The 18,602-nt window shown below is 36.5% G+C and overlaps 1 protein-coding gene across 4 annotated transcripts in view; it reads left to right on the forward strand.

The window, feature by feature from the left end:
• Rc3h2 (ring finger and CCCH-type domains 2) overlaps nucleotides 1–12,915 on the forward strand; it is a 61,328-nt gene extending 48,413 nt beyond the window's left edge. For 2 of the 4 annotated variants that reach the window (XM_004662780.2, XM_045141822.1), the window contains exons 13-21: nucleotides 425–592; nucleotides 2,919–3,065; nucleotides 3,741–3,954; nucleotides 4,762–4,846; nucleotides 5,503–5,584; nucleotides 5,670–5,804; nucleotides 6,510–6,617; nucleotides 6,720–6,868; nucleotides 7,683–12,915. In XM_004662780.2, the coding sequence (XP_004662837.1) occupies nucleotides 425–592; nucleotides 2,919–3,065; nucleotides 3,741–3,954; nucleotides 4,762–4,846; nucleotides 5,503–5,584; nucleotides 5,670–5,804; nucleotides 6,510–6,617; nucleotides 6,720–6,868; nucleotides 7,683–7,884 (1,290 nt within the window). In that variant the 3' untranslated portion in view covers nucleotides 7,885–12,915. Of the gene's footprint in view, nucleotides 1–424; nucleotides 593–2,918; nucleotides 3,066–3,740; nucleotides 3,955–4,761; nucleotides 4,847–5,502; nucleotides 5,585–5,669; nucleotides 5,805–6,509; nucleotides 6,618–6,719; nucleotides 6,909–7,682 lie in introns of all 4 variants that reach the window. The other 2 variants (XM_045141823.1, XM_045141824.1) reach the window with 2 other exon arrangements.
• Nucleotides 12,916–18,602: the final 5,687 nt, after the last annotated feature.

The raw sequence follows: 18,602 nt of genomic DNA on the forward strand, positions 1-18,602 counted from the left end.
CCCCTTCTATTATTCTATTATATGCCCTCCTTCCCACCCCCACTGAGACAAGGTCTTACTATGTTCCTGTGTATGACAGCAGGTGCATCTGGTGCCCAGCTGTGTACCAAGAAGATGACATTAATAGAAGCTCTGGCTGGCCTGACACTCTATAACCTAAGTTGACTTTGAACTGGCAAAGATCCTCCTGCCTCTGCCTCCTAAGTACTAGGATTACAGGCATGAGCCACCATGCCTGGCTTAAAATAATCTTTCAAATGTAAGTACAAGGTCTTTTTGTAGTATTCCTACATAAATATGAGTAACTTTTCTTAACTAGAAAAGTGAGTGCATAGATTTTATATAACATTAGTTGTATAAATGTTAACCTTTTCATTCATTGCTCTGGAGGTAACTTTAAGATTTTTTCCTTTATTCCTCTTAGGAACCTTGTAGTCATTTGAAGACCAGTTGTGAAGAGCAGATAAGAAGAAAGCCAGATCAGTGGGCACAGTACCATACACAGAAAGCACCTGTTTCTTCAACTCTTCCCGTGGCAACACAATCACCCACACCACCCTCTCCTTTATTCAGTGTAGACTTTCGTACAGATGTAAGAAAGGTTTTCGCCACTTTATTGTTACAGAGATAGGTCAGATAGCTGTCTTAAGATTATTTACGCAATGAGTTAGCAGTTTTGTATATTTTGCAGTAGTTTGGTATGCAGTTGAATTCAGTTCAATAAACAATGAGTATATAAAAACTCTGACTTTAAAAGACAGCAAGATGTACTCCTTTATCAGGAATTCAAAATCTTTCCAGTAGTACACAAGATATTTTATGACCTTTTGTTGTTTTTGGTTGTTTGCTAGGGATCATACCCAGAGCCTTGTACATACTAAGCATATATTCTACCATACCACTGAAAAGGTTATCCATCCCCATTTGGATGTGTTTAGCCATGAGTAAGGCTTTAGGTTTTATCTGCAGCATCACAAAATAAAAATATGTTTTGTAGTTACCATTTATTAAATAACTGTTTATGCTAAGTATTCTAATCATTTTCAAAGTGCTATTTCATTTAATTCTCATGAGAACCTTAGGGGATAGGTCTCATTCTTAATTTAGAGGTTAGGAATTTTACTCAGAGAAATAAAGTAATTGGCTGAAGATCTTTCAGCTTGAAAATTGCTGAAGTATGAATCCTAGCTATTGTTTCCCTGCTTCACAAAAAGTATGGAAATGCTTACTCTGTTTCTGCCATATATATCACTGTTAACTGTTATTCTTGGCACTATAAAACAAGTCTGTTCCAACGTGATTACAGTTTAACCAGTAGTTTTTAGTTGTTACCTTTAGAGAAAAACTTTTTTTTTTTTTAATATTCCCTCTGGCTTATTCTGCACCCTAGTGGTTCTAATATAGAAACAAAAAACACCATTGCATGGTGGTGCATGTCTTTAATTCCAGTACTTGAGAGGCACAGGTAGGAGGATCACTGTGAGTTACAAAGGACAGCCTGGAACTACAGAATGAGTGCCAGGTCTGCCTTGGCTAGAGTGAGTCCCTATCTTGAAGAAAAAAAAAAGGAAGGAAGGGAAGGAGGGAGGAAGAATGACAAAAATCAATCTGTTTGGTTGTCTCTTCATTGTTTTTGTTGTTCTTTGAGGCAGAGTCTCACTCTAGCCCAGTAAGACCTAGAACTCACTTTGTATTTATTCCAGGCTGGCCTTGAATGCAAGATGGTCTTCCTACCTCAGCATCCCAAGTGCTGGGATTAAAACATGAGCCACAGAGCAGGGCACGTGGCATATACCTTGAATCCTAGATGATAGATTGGTAGAATGCATTGTACTCTACTTATATATTGCGTTCTACATTTATGTTTAAAGTTTTCATCATAGAAAGATTAGCTGAGTGTGGTAGTTCATGTTTTGTTTGGGGGGGTGCAGGGGTTTTTCGAGGTAGGGTCTCCTAGCCCAAGCTGGTCTTAGACTGGCCTCAAACTCATAGCAATTCTCCTACCTCTGCCTCCCAAGTGCTGGGATTAAAGGTGTGCGCTGTCATGCCCAGCAGAATTTTTGACTTAGATTCACATTCATCTCTCTCCAAATTTAGATTCTTCTAGATAAGCAGCTTGGTAACAGAATAGCAGAGATGCCACTTGCTTGGTAGAATAGTATGGTTTCATTTTTTATATATATTATGCTTTTAGGAAATGAGTATTCCAAGACTCAGATAAACTGTTAGTTATCGGTATGACTTAGGAAAATGACAATATATTTAACTTTTCTGGATCTGAGTTTCATTATTAGCATATTTAGTAAACTGTGTTTTTAATGATTTTTGTAACTTGGGTATACTTTTTTCTAGTTTCAGAGCTACTTTTGAATATCCTTTGTTCTTATTTAATAATGCATGACTTATCACTTATATTTCTTTATTTGTATGTTCTTTTAAGGAAATTATAGACTGCTTTTAGACTTTGAGCTGTATCTACTGTCTAGCTCAGGCTGACCTGGAATACACTCTGTTGTCTCAGGCTGGCCTTGGACTCACAGCAGTCCTCCTACCTCTGCCTCCCAAGTGCTGGGATTAAAGGCATGTGCCATCATGCCCAGCTCTCAAGCACATTTTTAAGACAAAGACATTTAAGACATTTTCTATTGTATAAATATTATTTATTGTTTATAACTGCGTTTTATGTACTTACTTTCTTTTGAGACATAGTGCCACTATGTAGCCCCAGGTTGGCCAGGAACTTACTATGAGCCCAGGAATCCCTTCTCAGTCTCCTAAGCTGTTCTATTAGTTACTAAATAATTTACTTAATTGTTCACTATGAAATCCTTTGAATTTTATAGTAGTATTAGTTATAAGCTTGCATACTTAAGTATCATACTAACTAGTCCTTTTATTGTGTTTTCTTTTTTAATCAGTTCTCTGAGAGTGTGAGTGGTACAAAATTTGAAGAGGATCATCTTTCCCATTATTCTCCCTGGTCTTGTGGCACCATAGGCTCCTGTATTAACGCTATTGACTCAGAGCCCAAAGATGTAATTGCTAATTCCAGTGCTGTATTAATGGTATGATTTGCTTAATTGGGAGCAGATGTGGGTATTGGAGATGGGGAAGATAAATGCCTCAAGTTTTATATTTTATTTGTGTGTGAGAGAGAGAGAAAGAGGGAGAGAGAGAACAGTCAGGCCTCTTGCTATTACAAACAAACTCCAGATGCTAACTTGTGCATCTGGCTTTACATGGGTACTGGGGATTGAAGGCATAACCTTAAATCACTGACATCACTCCAGCCCTACCTCAGGGTCTTTTTGGAATTGGCGAGCCAGGGCATCAGCCACTACAGTCAGACTCCAAGCGCTTTCACCAACTAGTGGGCATGTGTGACTTTGTGGTTGTCTCACCTTTGTGCGTCTGGTTTATGTGGGATCTGGAGTGTTGACAGGCCCTTAGACTTCTTAGGCAAACAGTGTAACCGGTAAGCCATCTCTCCAGCCCCTACCTCAAGTTTTAAAATGAATGCTTTATCTTCATTTTATGGCTATGTAACTACTGTAAATATTATTTATAATTAGATAAGTCTGAAGTAAATTTTATTTAATAAACTCGTTCATAATTTGGTAGTTTAATATAGTTGTTCAATGATAATTAAAATCTAAAGCTAGCATAAAGTCTACCAGAAAAACATGTATTTGTAATATTAGCCAAATTATCTTTCAGCAACCCTTCTTTGGTTTATATAGGACCTGGACAGTGGAGATGTTAAGAGAAGAGTGCATTTATTTGAAACTCAAAGAAGAACAAAAGAAGAAGACCCAATAATTCCCTTTAGTGATGGGCCCATCATCTCAAAATGGGGTGCAATTTCCCGATCTTCTCGTACAGGTTACCATACTACAGATCCTGTCCAGGCCACTGCTTCCCAAGGAAGTGCAACTAAGCCCATCAGTGTGTCAGGTAATTTATGTAACTAAAACTGATATATTCTAGATCCTTTGTTTTTTATTCCAGTCTGTGAGAGATTGACAATTCTTTGCATTAGTAACGGTATTAAACCCAGAATTAAATGGTTTAATCCCAACCTTGTGGCTAGTGGAATAAAATATACATCTGTACTCAAAATTATAGAGTTACATTTACATGCTGATTTACTTTGTTTTATTTGTTGCTGCTGTTCTTTTTGGTGTTTTTGAAACTGTATCTCACTCTGTAGTCTAGGCTGGCCTTAAACTTGTGGCAGTCCTTCTATCTCAGCCTCTTACATGCACAAGTATACACTACCACCCTGCTGTTTTTCACTTTCCCTTTTTTTTTTTTTTTAAGTTTAGAGGTTTTATTAGATTATAGATAGAATTTTTTTAAAGTAGTAATTTATTATTTATTTATTCGGTTTTTCAAGGTAAGGTCTCACTCTAGCCAAGGCTGACCTGACACTTATTCTGTAATCCCAAGCTGACTTCAACTCACAGTGACCCTCCTACCTCTGCTTCCCAAGTGCTGGATAAGATTAAAGGTGTGCATCACCATGCCTTGCTATTTATATTTATTTGAAAGAGAAAGAGAAAAAGCATGCCAGGGTCTTCTTTATGCCACTGCAAAGGAATTCCAGATGCATGTGCCATTTGTGTGTCAAGCTTTATTTGGGTATCGGGGAATCAAACCCTTACCCACAGGCTTTGCAAGCAAGCTCCTTTAACCACTGAGCCATCTCTACAGCCCCAGTTTTCACTTTTCTAGTAATTGTTTTTTTCTACATTTGTGCAGATTATGTCCCCTATGTCAATGCTGTTGATTCAAGGTGGAGTTCATATGGAAATGAGGCCACATCATCAGCGCACTATATTGAAAGGTAACATTACTCTTAATTCTTTAGGATTCTCTACTTTCAGACTTATATGTGTCTTCACAATACAAACCTGTCCCCCATAGGTGTGCACCACCATGCTTGGCTAAGTTATTTTTGTTTTAGTTTTTTGAGGCTGTGTTTTGCACCACCTTGCTGAAATGTTGGTAGCATTTCTTACAAGCTGGCAAGGTTTTGTTGTTGTTGTTGTTATTGTTTGTTTGTTTGTTTTCAAGGTAGGGTCTCACTCTAGCCCAGGCTGATCTGAAACTCTAGTTCCAACATGGCCTAGAATTCACAGTGATCCTACTTCAACCTCCTTTATACTGGGATTAAAGGCATGCACCACCACTCCTGACTGTTTTTTTGTTTGATTTAATTTTATTTTGGTGCATTTCACTTCTCTTATCAGAGATGTTTTGGGCTTCATTTGTATCAGTTGTAAATTGATAATAAAATTATTTAATAAAATTTTTAAAACTATCCCCAGTTGTCCCTGGAATAAGTTTTGCAAATCCAAGCTGTTTAATAAATACCTGAAGAATTTTACATTTGGAATGATGACTGATATTTTATGGGTTGATCTGTTACATAAAACATATAGTCATTTTAGCTATAGTTGCTTAATTTCATTTTTCTAAATAAAAATGTTTCTTTTAAAGGGACAGATTCATTGTTACTGATTTATCTGGTCATAGAAAGCATTCCAGTACAGGAGACCTTTTGAGTCTTGAACTTCAGCAGGTAAGCTCTGTGCAACTAGCTTTGATTTTTTTTTTTTTTTAATATAACTATGGTTGAAAGCTGTTTACGTGTTTTTCTCATGTAGGCCAAGAGTAACTCTTTACTTCTTCAGAGGGAGGCTAATGCTCTGGCCATGCAGCAGAAATGGAATTCCCTGGATGAAGGCCGTCACCTTACTTTAAATCTTTTAAGCAAAGAAATTGAACTGAGAAATGGAGAGGTAAAGAAACTGAACCTGTTAGCTTCATGCTTAATGCATGTGCATTAGATGAAACCATTCTTTACTGCATTTTCTGTAGAGTGATAGAATACTTTCTTGAAATTATAGTTGAGAGCTAGGGAAGTAGTTCATGCCTCTAATCCTAGCACTTGGAAGCTAAGGAAGGAGGATTATCATAAGGTCAAGTCCAGCCTGAGCTTCAGAGTCAGTTCTAGGTCACTCCATGCTACAGTGAGACCCTGCCTCAAAAATAAGAGCCAGGCATGGTGGTGCACATCTTAAATTCCAGCACTCAGGAGGCAGAGTTAAGAGGATCACTGTGAGTTTGAGGCCATCCTGATAATTACATATTGAATTCCAGGTCAGCTTGAGCTAGAGTGAGGCCCTACCTTGAAAAACCTAAAAATAAAAATAAGAAAATAAATAAATAAGAAAAATAAGGTGGAGAGCAACTGAGGAAGATACCCAATATTGGCCTCTGTCCTCCACAATATGTGTGTGTGTACGTGCACACAGACCTGCACCCACATATGAACATGCATACACACACACACACACATAAAACAAATCAAACCTACAGTAGAAATAAAATTATAGCCCCAAATTTCTTAACAAATTCTTTAGTTAAATAAATGGAATTCACTTTATCTTAAAAGTCAGACTCTGTGTTCCGCAGGTATAAAATTAATATTTTCTTCTTTTCAGAGTGATTATGCAGAAGATGGAACAGATACTAAGCCTGACAGGGACATTGAGTTAGAACTTTCAGCACTTGATACTGATGAACCTGATGGACAGAGTGAACAAATTGAAGTAAGTGCCACAGTTAGATGAGGAGGAGCCTTTGTTCCACTTTAGATTTTAAAATATAAAACACTGTTGTTATGTTGAAGGATTAACATTCTATTTTATTAGGAGATCCTGGACATACAACTTGGTATCAGTTCTCAAAATGATCAGTTGCTGAATGGAACAGCAGTCGAAAATGGGCATCCAGTCCAGCAGCACCAGAAGGAGCCAGTAAAGCAAAAGAGACAGAGTTTAGGTGAAGACCATGTGATTCTGTGAGTGTTAGACAGACAACTCCTAATCAGCGGGCATAGGGTATGAATACTTACAGAGACATGGTTACTGTCTTAGATTTACTTTTTGACTTTTCGCTAAGGGGAAAACATTACATAATAATGATTTGGTCAGCCTAGATTTTTATAGAAACTTGAATAAGTTAGGATAGTCCATTTTAGTAACCTAAAACTTACTTTGTGTTGGGATACAATTTTGTATCTCGTGTAAGGTTATACTTCAATTTTGACAAGCTTTTTTGACCACAGAATGGAAAATTAAACCTAGTTTATTTATTAAAATAAGTGGTCATGCTCTCCTGGAATTCAGCGCTAGAGAGGCAGAAGCAAGTGACTTATTGCCGGTTTGAGGCCCAGCTAGGCTACATATTGAGTTTCAGGCAAGCATGGGCTGTATAGTAAACCTTTCCTCATCCCTCTAACACATACATTGATATTAAAACAAACAAAAAACTGCTATGTATTTCTTATTTTTAAAGTTATGTTAAGATTTTTTTTACCATTGCCATTTGTATAACATTTCTAAAAACAGAAGCTTAATCTTGAACTTAATTATACTTTTTTACTCATTATAATTTTAATATTAATATCAATTGTAAAATTATAACTTATAATTTTTACAGTAAATTTGAAAATAGGACTTTTTAGCGATTTCTGATATTTTTGTTGATAAAGAAAATAAGCTTTTGTTGAGGGATCATAAAGTTGGATGTAGCTTTCATTAAGCATATGTGGTTACTTGTAAATGTTTTCACTTAACACTAACTTGCTTTTGCTGTCATTTATTTTCTTTCAGGGAGGAGCAAAAAACAGTTCTGCCGGTAACTTCTTGCTTTAGCCAGCCACTCCCAGTGTCTATTAGCAATGCAAGTTGCCTTCCCATCACCACCACATCTGTCAGTGTTGGCAGCCTCATTCTGAAAACTCACATTATGTCTGAAGATAAAAACGACTTTTTAAAACCTATTATTGCAAATGGGAAGATGGTTAACAGCTGAAAGGAAGTTCATCTTTCAAATTTGTGACCACACCATGGAAGCATTTACACTAGCTTTTTATATATATAATATATATTATATAATGTATATTTTTTTTAAAAAAAAAGATATTACTGGGGGCATCCATTTCCTGTGGACTCTTTGATACTTCAAGCCCTCTTGCATTAGCATTATGAAAAAAAAAGAAAATTTACTTTACTAGGGTAATATGTTCACTTTCCAGAAGTGATTGGAATTTGGACAACATTTAATTAAGCTTCAAGCAGCTTTTTATGAGTTTGTAGCAATCCGGTGCAGTAACTGAGCCATTTCCTATTTTAAATGGCTTCTATAGTAAATTAACTCAGTTATTAAACTAGCAGGATCCTACAATGATACATCTAGTGAAAGTAGACTTAATTAACTTATTTATTTCTATTTTATGTTTCACTGAGAGAAATTTCCATCTCATTCCAGCTGCTTTATTTATCTTTTCCATTGGACTTTGCATGGATTTATTTCCATTTTTTTATTTTGAAGAGTGGAGTTAGATGTTCTTAACTTAGACATTCACAGGGTTGTATACTAGCTTTGTTTACTGCATTATGTAGGAGTGTGGTGCAGTGCTTTTATCTGTAGCAGTTAATTTTTTTTTAATTTTCCATTTTTCAAGAATAGTTTCTGCTTTGTTAATATTTATACATAGGCTACTTGTTGAAGTAATTAATTAAAGATATAACCAAGTGCCTAAGTCTTTCAGCTGATGTACTAGATATTAAATTCTCCTAAGTTATGCAGAATCGTTTTTACAATTTTGATAAATTATGCACTAATATAATGGCAGTTTTTTAAAAAGCAGATTTAAGCCTGTACATTATTGAATCTGATGACTTGGCAAAAGAATCAGGTGCTTTCAGCTTTCTTGAGAAAACCCTGTATGTAGTGTTTGCACTGACTAACAAGATGGTATTGCTGGGTTTTAATTTAAACTAATTAATTTGGATGTTCATTGCATTATCTTAGTTAAATATTGTTTATTGTTACTTCATGTTGGGGTTTAATTTTCCTTGTTTCCTGACTGTTAGGTTGATAGACTATGAACCATGTAATTATAGAACATTGGCTAACATTTACTCATACTTAAAAACATGATTAATACCTGCCCTGCCATATGTGACTGAAATTGTTTCCACGTGGCATCTGAAAGTATGCAGTACGTTCCACCAGCCTTGCCCCACATTTGTGGGTAGTGTTTTATTGAAACTCAAATTTCAGTCAACATTTATAAACAAAAAATGGGCATTCTTTCCTGGTGATCTTACCTGTAGTTTGTCTTTTTGTTTTTCCTTCGTTTCTTTAAGATTAGTTTGACTTTTATTATTTTTTAATTAACTTCTGTGAAGTTGTTTAATCTGAAAATTGTACTGGAATATTTTAAGCCAAGCTGATCTTTCACCAGGTGTACTGTATGTAAGGGCTTTTCCTGCTAGCAAAATGCTTAAACAGGATCATGTTATTGGTCGTCTGAGCTATTTAGTTATTTTACAAAACCACAGCATTGTATCAGATAAGATTTTGATAAAAAGTTTTGTGCACATTTCCAGGGGCGGGAGGGTTACATTTCCCTGAAATTTCTTGATCAGAATGAGTAAATACTGGTGTTTGATACCTGTCTTAATGAACATGCTCATAAGGTGACTGATAAGTTGTAAATATACCTGAGAAACAAAGGGGTAGTTTTGATATTCTGGTATCAGTATGGAAGATCTTACACATTTATTTAATACTCAAGTGTATGAAGATGTTTGTTTGTAGCATAACAGCACAGTAGCCTTGACTTAGTTTTCTTTGGTTAGTACTGTACCTTTTTGCCATGGCCAGTGCTCCTCATCCCTACAGAGACATTTTATTTATTTCACTCTGTAACCTGAAATGAATAGGAACAAGAGTTGTAAACCATGTTACATTAACTTATTTCTGACATTATAAATTAGCTTAGACATCACAAGAACATGATTGTTATATAATTTATATCAGAACCTTTCTATAAATATGTGCTTACTACATTTGAAATGCTTCCAATGTACTTTTTTTGCTGTTTGTAATTCCAAAAAGGATATGCAAACCAGTTTGTCTTTTTCAAGGATATTTAATAGTGAGATCTTCCATGTTGAAGGTAATGTATTTTTTTTTAAGATTTTAAAATTGCTATTTTGTTACAAAATAGAGACCTATTAACAGTTTGAGAGCTCCTTATGTGCCCTCAGGGAAAGAACCCTCTGTGCAACAGAACTACACAAAACATCTTCAGCACGTTCTGAGGGTGAATATATACTACATAAATTGATCTTGTGTATTTAACCTTATCTTTTTAATTTTAAAATTGAAATTTTGAAACTTGGTTGTGCTCTGCTGGAGGGGTTTGGGATAAACTGCTTAGGTGTTTGCCTACTTGTCCAGTCAATTACATTTGCATAAGTCTGTGTATATAACTGCCAACCTTACTGGTATGTCTCAAAACATTTATATCAAAATAATGCTTGTTTTGCAGCAGGTGATCCCATAAAACAATAACTTCCTAGTCTTAAATCTTCACTCTTTCTCACTAACAACATTGCTTCTGTATTGAGTTATTCTGTATTGCATCATTCTCTGTGGTGACCATCTTCTTGCCAGTTGTAGTGAATTTAATGTGAAATAAAGCCATTGGTTCTCTGCCACTTTAGAAGAAAGAGCAGTTCATCTGATTTTTCTTCAAAATGGTATCTGCTAATGTAATAGAGGAAAATAGTACAACTGAGTCCTAGAACATGGCTTTTTAAAATTGGGGACAATTGTCGCTTTGACAAGGCATTGTGATGTATACACTCAGAATCAAAGGCTACAGAGCAACAGAAGAGGAAAATTGTAATATTTGTAGTTAAAGTATGTATGTTGCTTATGGTCTAATCAGGGAAAGTAATCTAACATCTGAAAAGCAAGAAAATGGTGTGCTTTTCTTTCCTTTGTTGTGTTTTTTAGTTTCTAAGTCCTGTGCCTGAGTCTCTCTGTCTCATTCAGATGCTGTGAATATTTAGTGTGTCACTAGTTATCTTTTGTGGACTCACTTCATTTTATGAATTCTAAGAGTTGCATGTATATTCCTTTTAGGTGGTACCTGAGCAAATCAGATTCTTTTGCCTTTGCTGCCACGACTTATTTCAATGCCATGCAATGAACCTGTATGTGTATAAAAAGTTGTACATTGTAATTGTCAAGAAAAGGTAGCCATTAGGCCAGTGGCACTGATTCAGTCTCCCTACCCTCAGCCCTCACCCCTGAAGCTGTTTCTCTAGTAAGAGAATAGCAAATTAAATCTTTGATAGTAGAACTGAAATTTTCCATTTGTATGGATCTAATCACTTTGACCCACATTTCAAGCTGATGCTCAATTATAAATCACATCCTGATTTTACATACTTGTCTAGTGACAATTACAGATTGCACAGTGGTTTGTAGGAATTTTGAGTGATGGGATCATATAAACATTTGAAAAACTTATTTTCAAAGCCATCTGCCTTACTTTTACATTTTAGATAATTAAATCTCGTGTTGTCTTGTTAGCAAAGATTGGCATTTGTAACAGTCAGATTCAGTGTGTGACTTCAACTTTGAATCTGACTATTTCTTCCCTAGGTTTTCTGAGCAGACTGTCACCAGTCTTGGTAACTAATCATTAAAGAAAAAGGTTGCGTTGCAACTGTGTATTAGTTTCCTAGATGAACTTTTCTTGTGTTTTAGTGAAGGAAGAGGATTGATGGGATCACTTACTGTAACTCCTGTAGAAGGGCCCCTTCTGCAAGCAGATCACAAATGAACCTGCTCAAGGAGTGTCCCATTTTCTGGATAAATTTACTGATAACTCCTTTATACTAGTTCTTTCTTTGTATCCCTTTGCTGGCAAGGGAATACAAAGAGTCAAAACCACAGATCAGAACACCCCACATTTGAGTGGAGGCTTATTTTTTACTTCAAGAGCAGTTATTTCCCCAAGTCCAAAACTGGCAGGTTTTTTTTGTTTGTTTGTTTTTTACATAAAAATTACAAAATATCCCCAAACCAGTGGAAAACAGACACTGGCTGCACTTAGTACTGCCAAAAGCCAAGGTCATTTGCATATATTCCATAAACCTGTCAAGAATTAGGCCTCACTTTATAACCCAAGGCATGGAAGTGCATGCATTCTCTTAGCTGGGCAAACAATTATACTGTAGTTGTGATACAACACACGTGGCTTTTATTTGTACTGCACATACCCACTGTACAGCCACTTGGGAGTATCGTGGTTAGCTTGCAGCAACTGCTGTCTGCATTTATACTGTTTATTGCATATTCTTTTCCCTGGAAGTGAAAGAAAAATGTTTTTCTTGTTGCATTGATTACACTTTATAAATTTGCTTAGCAGAAAGTTTGGGAAAAGAGGCCTGTTTGTCAATTGTACAACCGATTGTGAAGCTCTAGTGTGAATATTTTTACGTCTGTATTAGACATTTTCTTTGCAAATCTATTGTTCGATTGAAATGTAAATGAAATTAAAGATGGTGTACACCCATCATGTAAAAAGCAGGCACCATCTCTAAGATGGATTTAATGCTCATTTTTAAGGCATATACTCAGCTATTTAAATCTATAATTTAAAATAATTCTGTACAATGAAATGGGGAATATATATGGGAATAAATTCTATTCCATTTGTTTCAATTTGAATTTCCAAATTGTAATGTTTCCCTTTGTGCTATAGGAATAGGATTAAATGGGGAAGACTAGGACTTATAAGGCCTGTGTATGGGGGGAGGGCAGAGATGGAACAATGAGGGTTGTGATGATAGTGAATAGCAAAGAGTGAATTCTGTGTGTTTTTTGCTGTAGCACTGAAGTGAAGAGATATTAGCTTTGGCTGTTCACAAAATAGAGCATCATGATTTTCAGTGTTTGAGAGAAATTGATGGAAAAAGTTTGCAGTACTTGACATGTATTTGCATGCACAAAATAAAATTATTTGTCCACCTTAAAGTTGTTTGTTTAGTGTCAATATTAAGTTTTTGGTAGATTTTAGTTGCCTTGATATTCTTGATATATTTTCTGGCCCATAAAATCTATAAAGATGCTCCTTAAGTTAGGGTTTAAGTAATTACTTGCCACATCCATGTCTCATGGGAAAGCAAATAAATAGACCCAAGGAATTTGAACTATTCCTTGTCAGACACCATTCAATTAGAGCACTCTATAAATGGAATATGTTGCAATAAATAATATGGAGTTTACAGTCTATTGGAGAAAATATACATAAATAACTTATACAAAGCAATGTGTTATAAAAGTGTGGAAATCATTCTATAAACTTTAGAATGTGAAGAGAAAAGGGCCTTTGACAACAGTTTCCCTGGGCCTAGGGTAGTTTTATTCATACACTCAGCAAAAACCCTGTCTTTGCTGGCATTAAAGACTAAAGGTCATTGAAACCATCCTTTTCCCTGGAATCTCACATTGTAGAAAATGCAAAAGACAGAGCTGAAGAGCAGAGAGAGTGGTGTGAAAACCATACAAGGCAAATTATAATAAGGTCAGTGGTAGTTGTGAGCCAGAGTAACTGCTTATGTGAGGCTGAATATTCCAAACAGCAGTAAGATGAAGAAGCCAAGCACCAGTTCTGCCTTCACCAAAGCCCTCTTGATCTTAACAGCTAGAACTAGAAAGCCTAGTTCATACTTGAGATGTTGCATGGTTTTCCAAGGTCTGACAAGAGTAGAGTCAGAATTATTTCATCTTTTCACCTCCCAAAAAGGTGGTGGTGATGGAAGTGAAGGAATGGGAGTTTAGTGAGTAATGGCTCATGAAATAGCTAACTTTTAGAGCACTTACTATGTTCCAGACAGTTCTAAGTGCCATAAGTTATTATAATGTAGGGCCATTGTTATCACCATTTACAGACCAAAGGGAGACAGAACTTGCCCAAGTTCACATAGCTAAAAAAGGTAGATAGGGATCTTTTTGAAGGCACTGAATGTCATACGAGTTTGTAAGGGAAGCTTAGAAGCAGAAAGGTTTAAGATTTTATTTATTTGTACTGAGAAAAGTAACTTTTTAAAACTTTTTATTGATAACCTCTATTTATAGACAACATACCATGATTATAATTCCTTCCCACTATCCTCCCTCTTTCCCTTCCCCAGTGCTCCCTCCCTTGAATGCCTTCTTTCCAACTCTTCTATTTTGATGTGATCATTTTCCCCCTCCTATTATGCAGGTCTTGTATATCTATAGCATCAGCCACTCTGAGGTCATGAGATGAGATTTTAAAAAGATGCCTTTGGCAGCAGTGTGAAAGATGAAGCTGGCAGTTGACCAGCAGGAAGGCCAGGTCAACGATGTAGGTAAGAAATGTGGACAGCATGGCCAATCAGGGATGGAGGGAAAGATACAGGTTTGAAGAGCAGAGTGATCAGATTGAATTTATGCAGAAATTACGTAAGACATGAACACGGTACACGGAAGTGAAATTGGCTAAAAATCACAAACCCTATAATTGAGGACAGAAGTAATCATCACATGTGTTCTGTAAGCCCCAGAGTGATTGTGGAGGAAAGAAACAAGAATTCTAAGTAGATGATTTAGGCAAAGGAGAGGAACTGCAGGGTTTTTAGAAGTAGCCCAGGTTGGCCTAGAACTCAGAATCCTCTTGCTCCAGCCTCTTGAGTGCTGGAATCACAGGGATATACCCTCATGCCCTTCAAGGAAAGAAAATAGAAAATTCCAGGTTGTTTATAGTTAATAGCTAGTGAAATAATTATCACATGGTTAATAAAGTATCTCAGATACCCAAGGGATAAATAGCTTCACTACTAGATCTCTATTCAGGTCTTAAAACAGTCTCAATGAGAATCAGATGGAGAGTAATGGGAGGTGCAATATAAAATAGTTATCTAAGGGCTGGGGAGATGGCTCAGCCATTAAAGGCTCTTGCTTGCAAAGTCTGCTGGCCTGAGTTCAGTTCTGTAGCACTCACATAAAGCCAGGTGGGGCCAGCTAAAGTAGTTTAAGCCCAAAAGAATGAGATCAATGGGGGGGGGGAACATTTTGAAATAACTATAGATTCACAGATAGTTGCATAAATATAGACATGACCATGTACCCTTCTCTCAGTTTCTGTGGTCACATCCTACACACTAGTGTGGTGTCAGAACCTGGAGACTGACATCTTGCACAATCCACAAACATGCACATCTCAGCAGCTTCACATGCTTTTGCTTGTGTGTGCACACAGGCAGTGAATTAAATGTATGTAGCTCTATGCAATTTTTTTCCTTCTAGGTTTGTGGAAACACCACTGTTAACATAACTGTTCTTATCAATTCCTCCTCCCAGCCTTTTATATTCACACCTCTTTTTTTCCCATATTCCCATCCCTAAAACTCTGGCAACTACTAATCTGTTCTTCATCTCTGTAATGTCGTGTTAAGAATGTTATGTAAATGAAATTATACCATATGTAACCTTTTGAGATTGGCTACCCACGTTTAGAACAAATACCTTGAACTCCATCCAAATTGTTGCATGTATTAATAGCTTTGTGCCCTTATATTGCTGAGTAGTATACCATGGTATAGATGCATCATGGTTTGTTTAACCATCACCTATTAAAAGACATTTGAGTTGTGTCCAATCTTGGCTACTACAAATAAAGCGGTTATAAACATTTGCATACATGTTTTGTGTGGATATAGTTTTTGTTTATGAAGTATTGAGCAAATAAGTGGGTGTTCTTTGCCATTGAAAGAAATTAATTTAGACTAAAATCTCAACCTAGCCAAATTCCATAAAAATTTAGTTTGCCAAAATGGATACAGGATGATAAAGAAAATTGGAACAACCCTGTATTTTTTTTTTCTATTGTCACTTAAACTACCCCCAATCTCAGACTTAGTAATGAACCACAACAGTACTTATGATCTCAATTTCTCTAAGTCAGGAAACTAGATGTGACTTAAATGGGCTCTCTGCTTTGGGTCTCTTCAAAGACTGCAGTCTAGGTGTTGGCTGGCACTGTAATTTACCTCATTACTCAAGTGAAAGGATGTGACTATCAGCTCACCCACATGATGGGTGCAACCTTATGAACTGTTGGAATGAAGGTTTTGGTTTTTTGCTGGCTGCCAGTTCCTTGCCACATGAACCTCTCTATAGGATTTCTTATAATATGAGATGGACTCATCCAAGCTGCAAGTAAGAAAAGCCATAGAGCAAGAAGGCAAGCAAGCTGAAAAGTCATCACAATCAATCATAACCTCATCTTGAAAGTGACATTACTTTTCATGGCATTTTAATCTTTAGAAGTAAGGTCTTAGGTCAAGTCCACACTCAAGGGTTAGTACATGACACAAGAGCATGAATCCAGAGACAGGTCATTTTGCGTCCAGTCAAAACTGCTAAACTGCTAAAGGAGTAGCTATAAGATATAAAGCAAAAGTCCACATAGCAAACCCTGGAATGGGACTAACTAAAGGACAAACTTGGAAAGGAACTAACTCCCTCCCAAGACTGGGATTCACCTTATTAAAGGTATACTCTACTGGACAGGAGAAATTTGCTAGATGTCAGAGGCCCAAAGTACTTAGTGGCAAGCAGAAAGTTATTGGTCAGGACACAGGTGAGGTGCCCAGCCTGCAGAGGGAATTGGCACCAGTGTGGATAGGAGGCCTGTGGAAAGTTGTGGAGGCAGGAAGCCTTCAGGGCATGATTTCTGATTTGGGAGGGCATGGGGAAATGATTGGTAGGCTGCAGGATCAGCAAAGAACTGTATGTGCTAGATGCAAGGCTAGGGAAGTGCTCCATTGGATGTCCTTACATCAGTATTGGTTTTAATTAATGGCCTGCCCTGCAGCTGCACGAAACTGCAGGATAGCTTCATCTCTACTGAATAAACCCCTCATTGTGCTCATTGCAGAGGAGGGAGAAATGATTTGGTGAATTCTGTTCATTGTTGAAGAGCGTAGATTGAAGAGTGAGTTGGGAGCTCAATGCCTACCATAGCTCTGTATTTGCCAAAGAAATTGAATTCGTTACAGAACACCTTACCACAAAGAAAACAGCAAACTCAGTTTCTCTTGTGAATTCCATTAAATACTTAAGAGATAATGCCAATTTTTACAGAAGTTCTTCAGAAAGTGGAGTTTTTATTAAACTAGTATACAAAATCAAATGATACCACAAAACATCTCTTATGAACATAGATGCTCTTCATGTGATTCACTTGTAAGGTTTTGCATATAAATACATAAAGTCCAAATAGGGTTTATTTCAGGAATGCAAGGCTGGTTTGGATTTCTTTAAAATTTAAAATTTAATCTGTAAAATTGACCATGTTAATACAGAAAGATTTATATTCTGTTGGTATATGATTTCTTAAATTTTATTTTATTATGCAGGGTGAGGCCTCACTGTAGTTGCTGACCTGGAACTCACTCCATAGTCCCAGTCTCAAAGCAGTCCTAACTCTGCCTCCCAAGTGCTGGGATTTAAGGTGTGTGCTACCAGATCTGAATCAATTTCTTATTTAATGGAGCTCCATTCTGGCAAAATTACACATATGATACCAAAATTTAAAGTGAACTTTGAAGGACAAGTTACTGCCATGGATGAAGAAGACCTGTGCATTAGGTAGAATTGATTAAAAGCATAATTAAAGCCAAAGATTTATCAAGTGTTAGGTATTGATAGGTATCTCTTATGGAGGCACTCTTCCTGGGTGATGAATGAGCTATTAAAAGCAAATCGCAAGCATAAAGTCGACTACACATGGAAGTTGAATTCTGCAACAATGAATAGTCACTGTAAGTCTTTTTAAATGAATTGGTAAATTTAGGGGTTGGCTAGGGGAGTGCCTTCTGACTGATAGCTTAAAAACATAGTTTACCAAAAAAATGTGCACAAACACAATTTGGCAGAAATTTTCAGGTGCTCCTATAACCATAAAATAAGAATTTCCATCTCCAAAATAAGAGCCCTATTCTAAATTGCACCACCCTCGAATATCTTGAATGTTTCAATCTGCACAAAGCTTTTTCTTTTTTTTTTAAGATTTTTTAAAAAACTTTATTAGAGACAAGGAGAGGGTGAGAGTGAGAATGGGCATGCTAGGGCCTCTAGCCACTGCAGACAAACTCCAGAAGCATGCGCCCTCTTGTGCATCTGGCCAGTGTGGGACCTAGAGAATCGAACAGGGATCCTTAGGCTTCACAGGCATGTTGCACAAAGCTCTTTATGAGCAGCTTCATCGTCGTGTATTGGACACCTTGACAAAGGCTCAGAATTTGAAGTCATTTTAGGTTTAGCAAAATATTCCCCTAATCTTCAAAGGTCATCACCTCACATAACCATAGTACAAATTTGTAAACTACTAACTCAATACTACTAACTAGTATTAGTTAACAGAATTTATTCAGATTACTTCTTCTGTCCATTCATATCTTTTTCCCGCCCATGAATCCAATTCAGGATTCCATTTAGCCTTTGGTTGTCATGAGTTTGGCAGTTTTTAATTTTTCAAACTTTTATTTTCTATACATAAAGGTTATATATTCTTGGGCAAATTATTATCCATGAATAACTTTCCGTTTTAGTAGATGTGATGAAAAACGGATATAAAATGCATTTGGAATGATTCTCGACACGTTAAGGGAATTAAAGGGAATATATACTTC

This window comes from Jaculus jaculus, chromosome 1 (genome assembly GCF_020740685.1).
Source record: "Jaculus jaculus isolate mJacJac1 chromosome 1, mJacJac1.mat.Y.cur, whole genome shotgun sequence".
Classification (NCBI taxonomy): Eukaryota; Metazoa; Chordata; class Mammalia; order Rodentia; family Dipodidae; genus Jaculus; species Jaculus jaculus.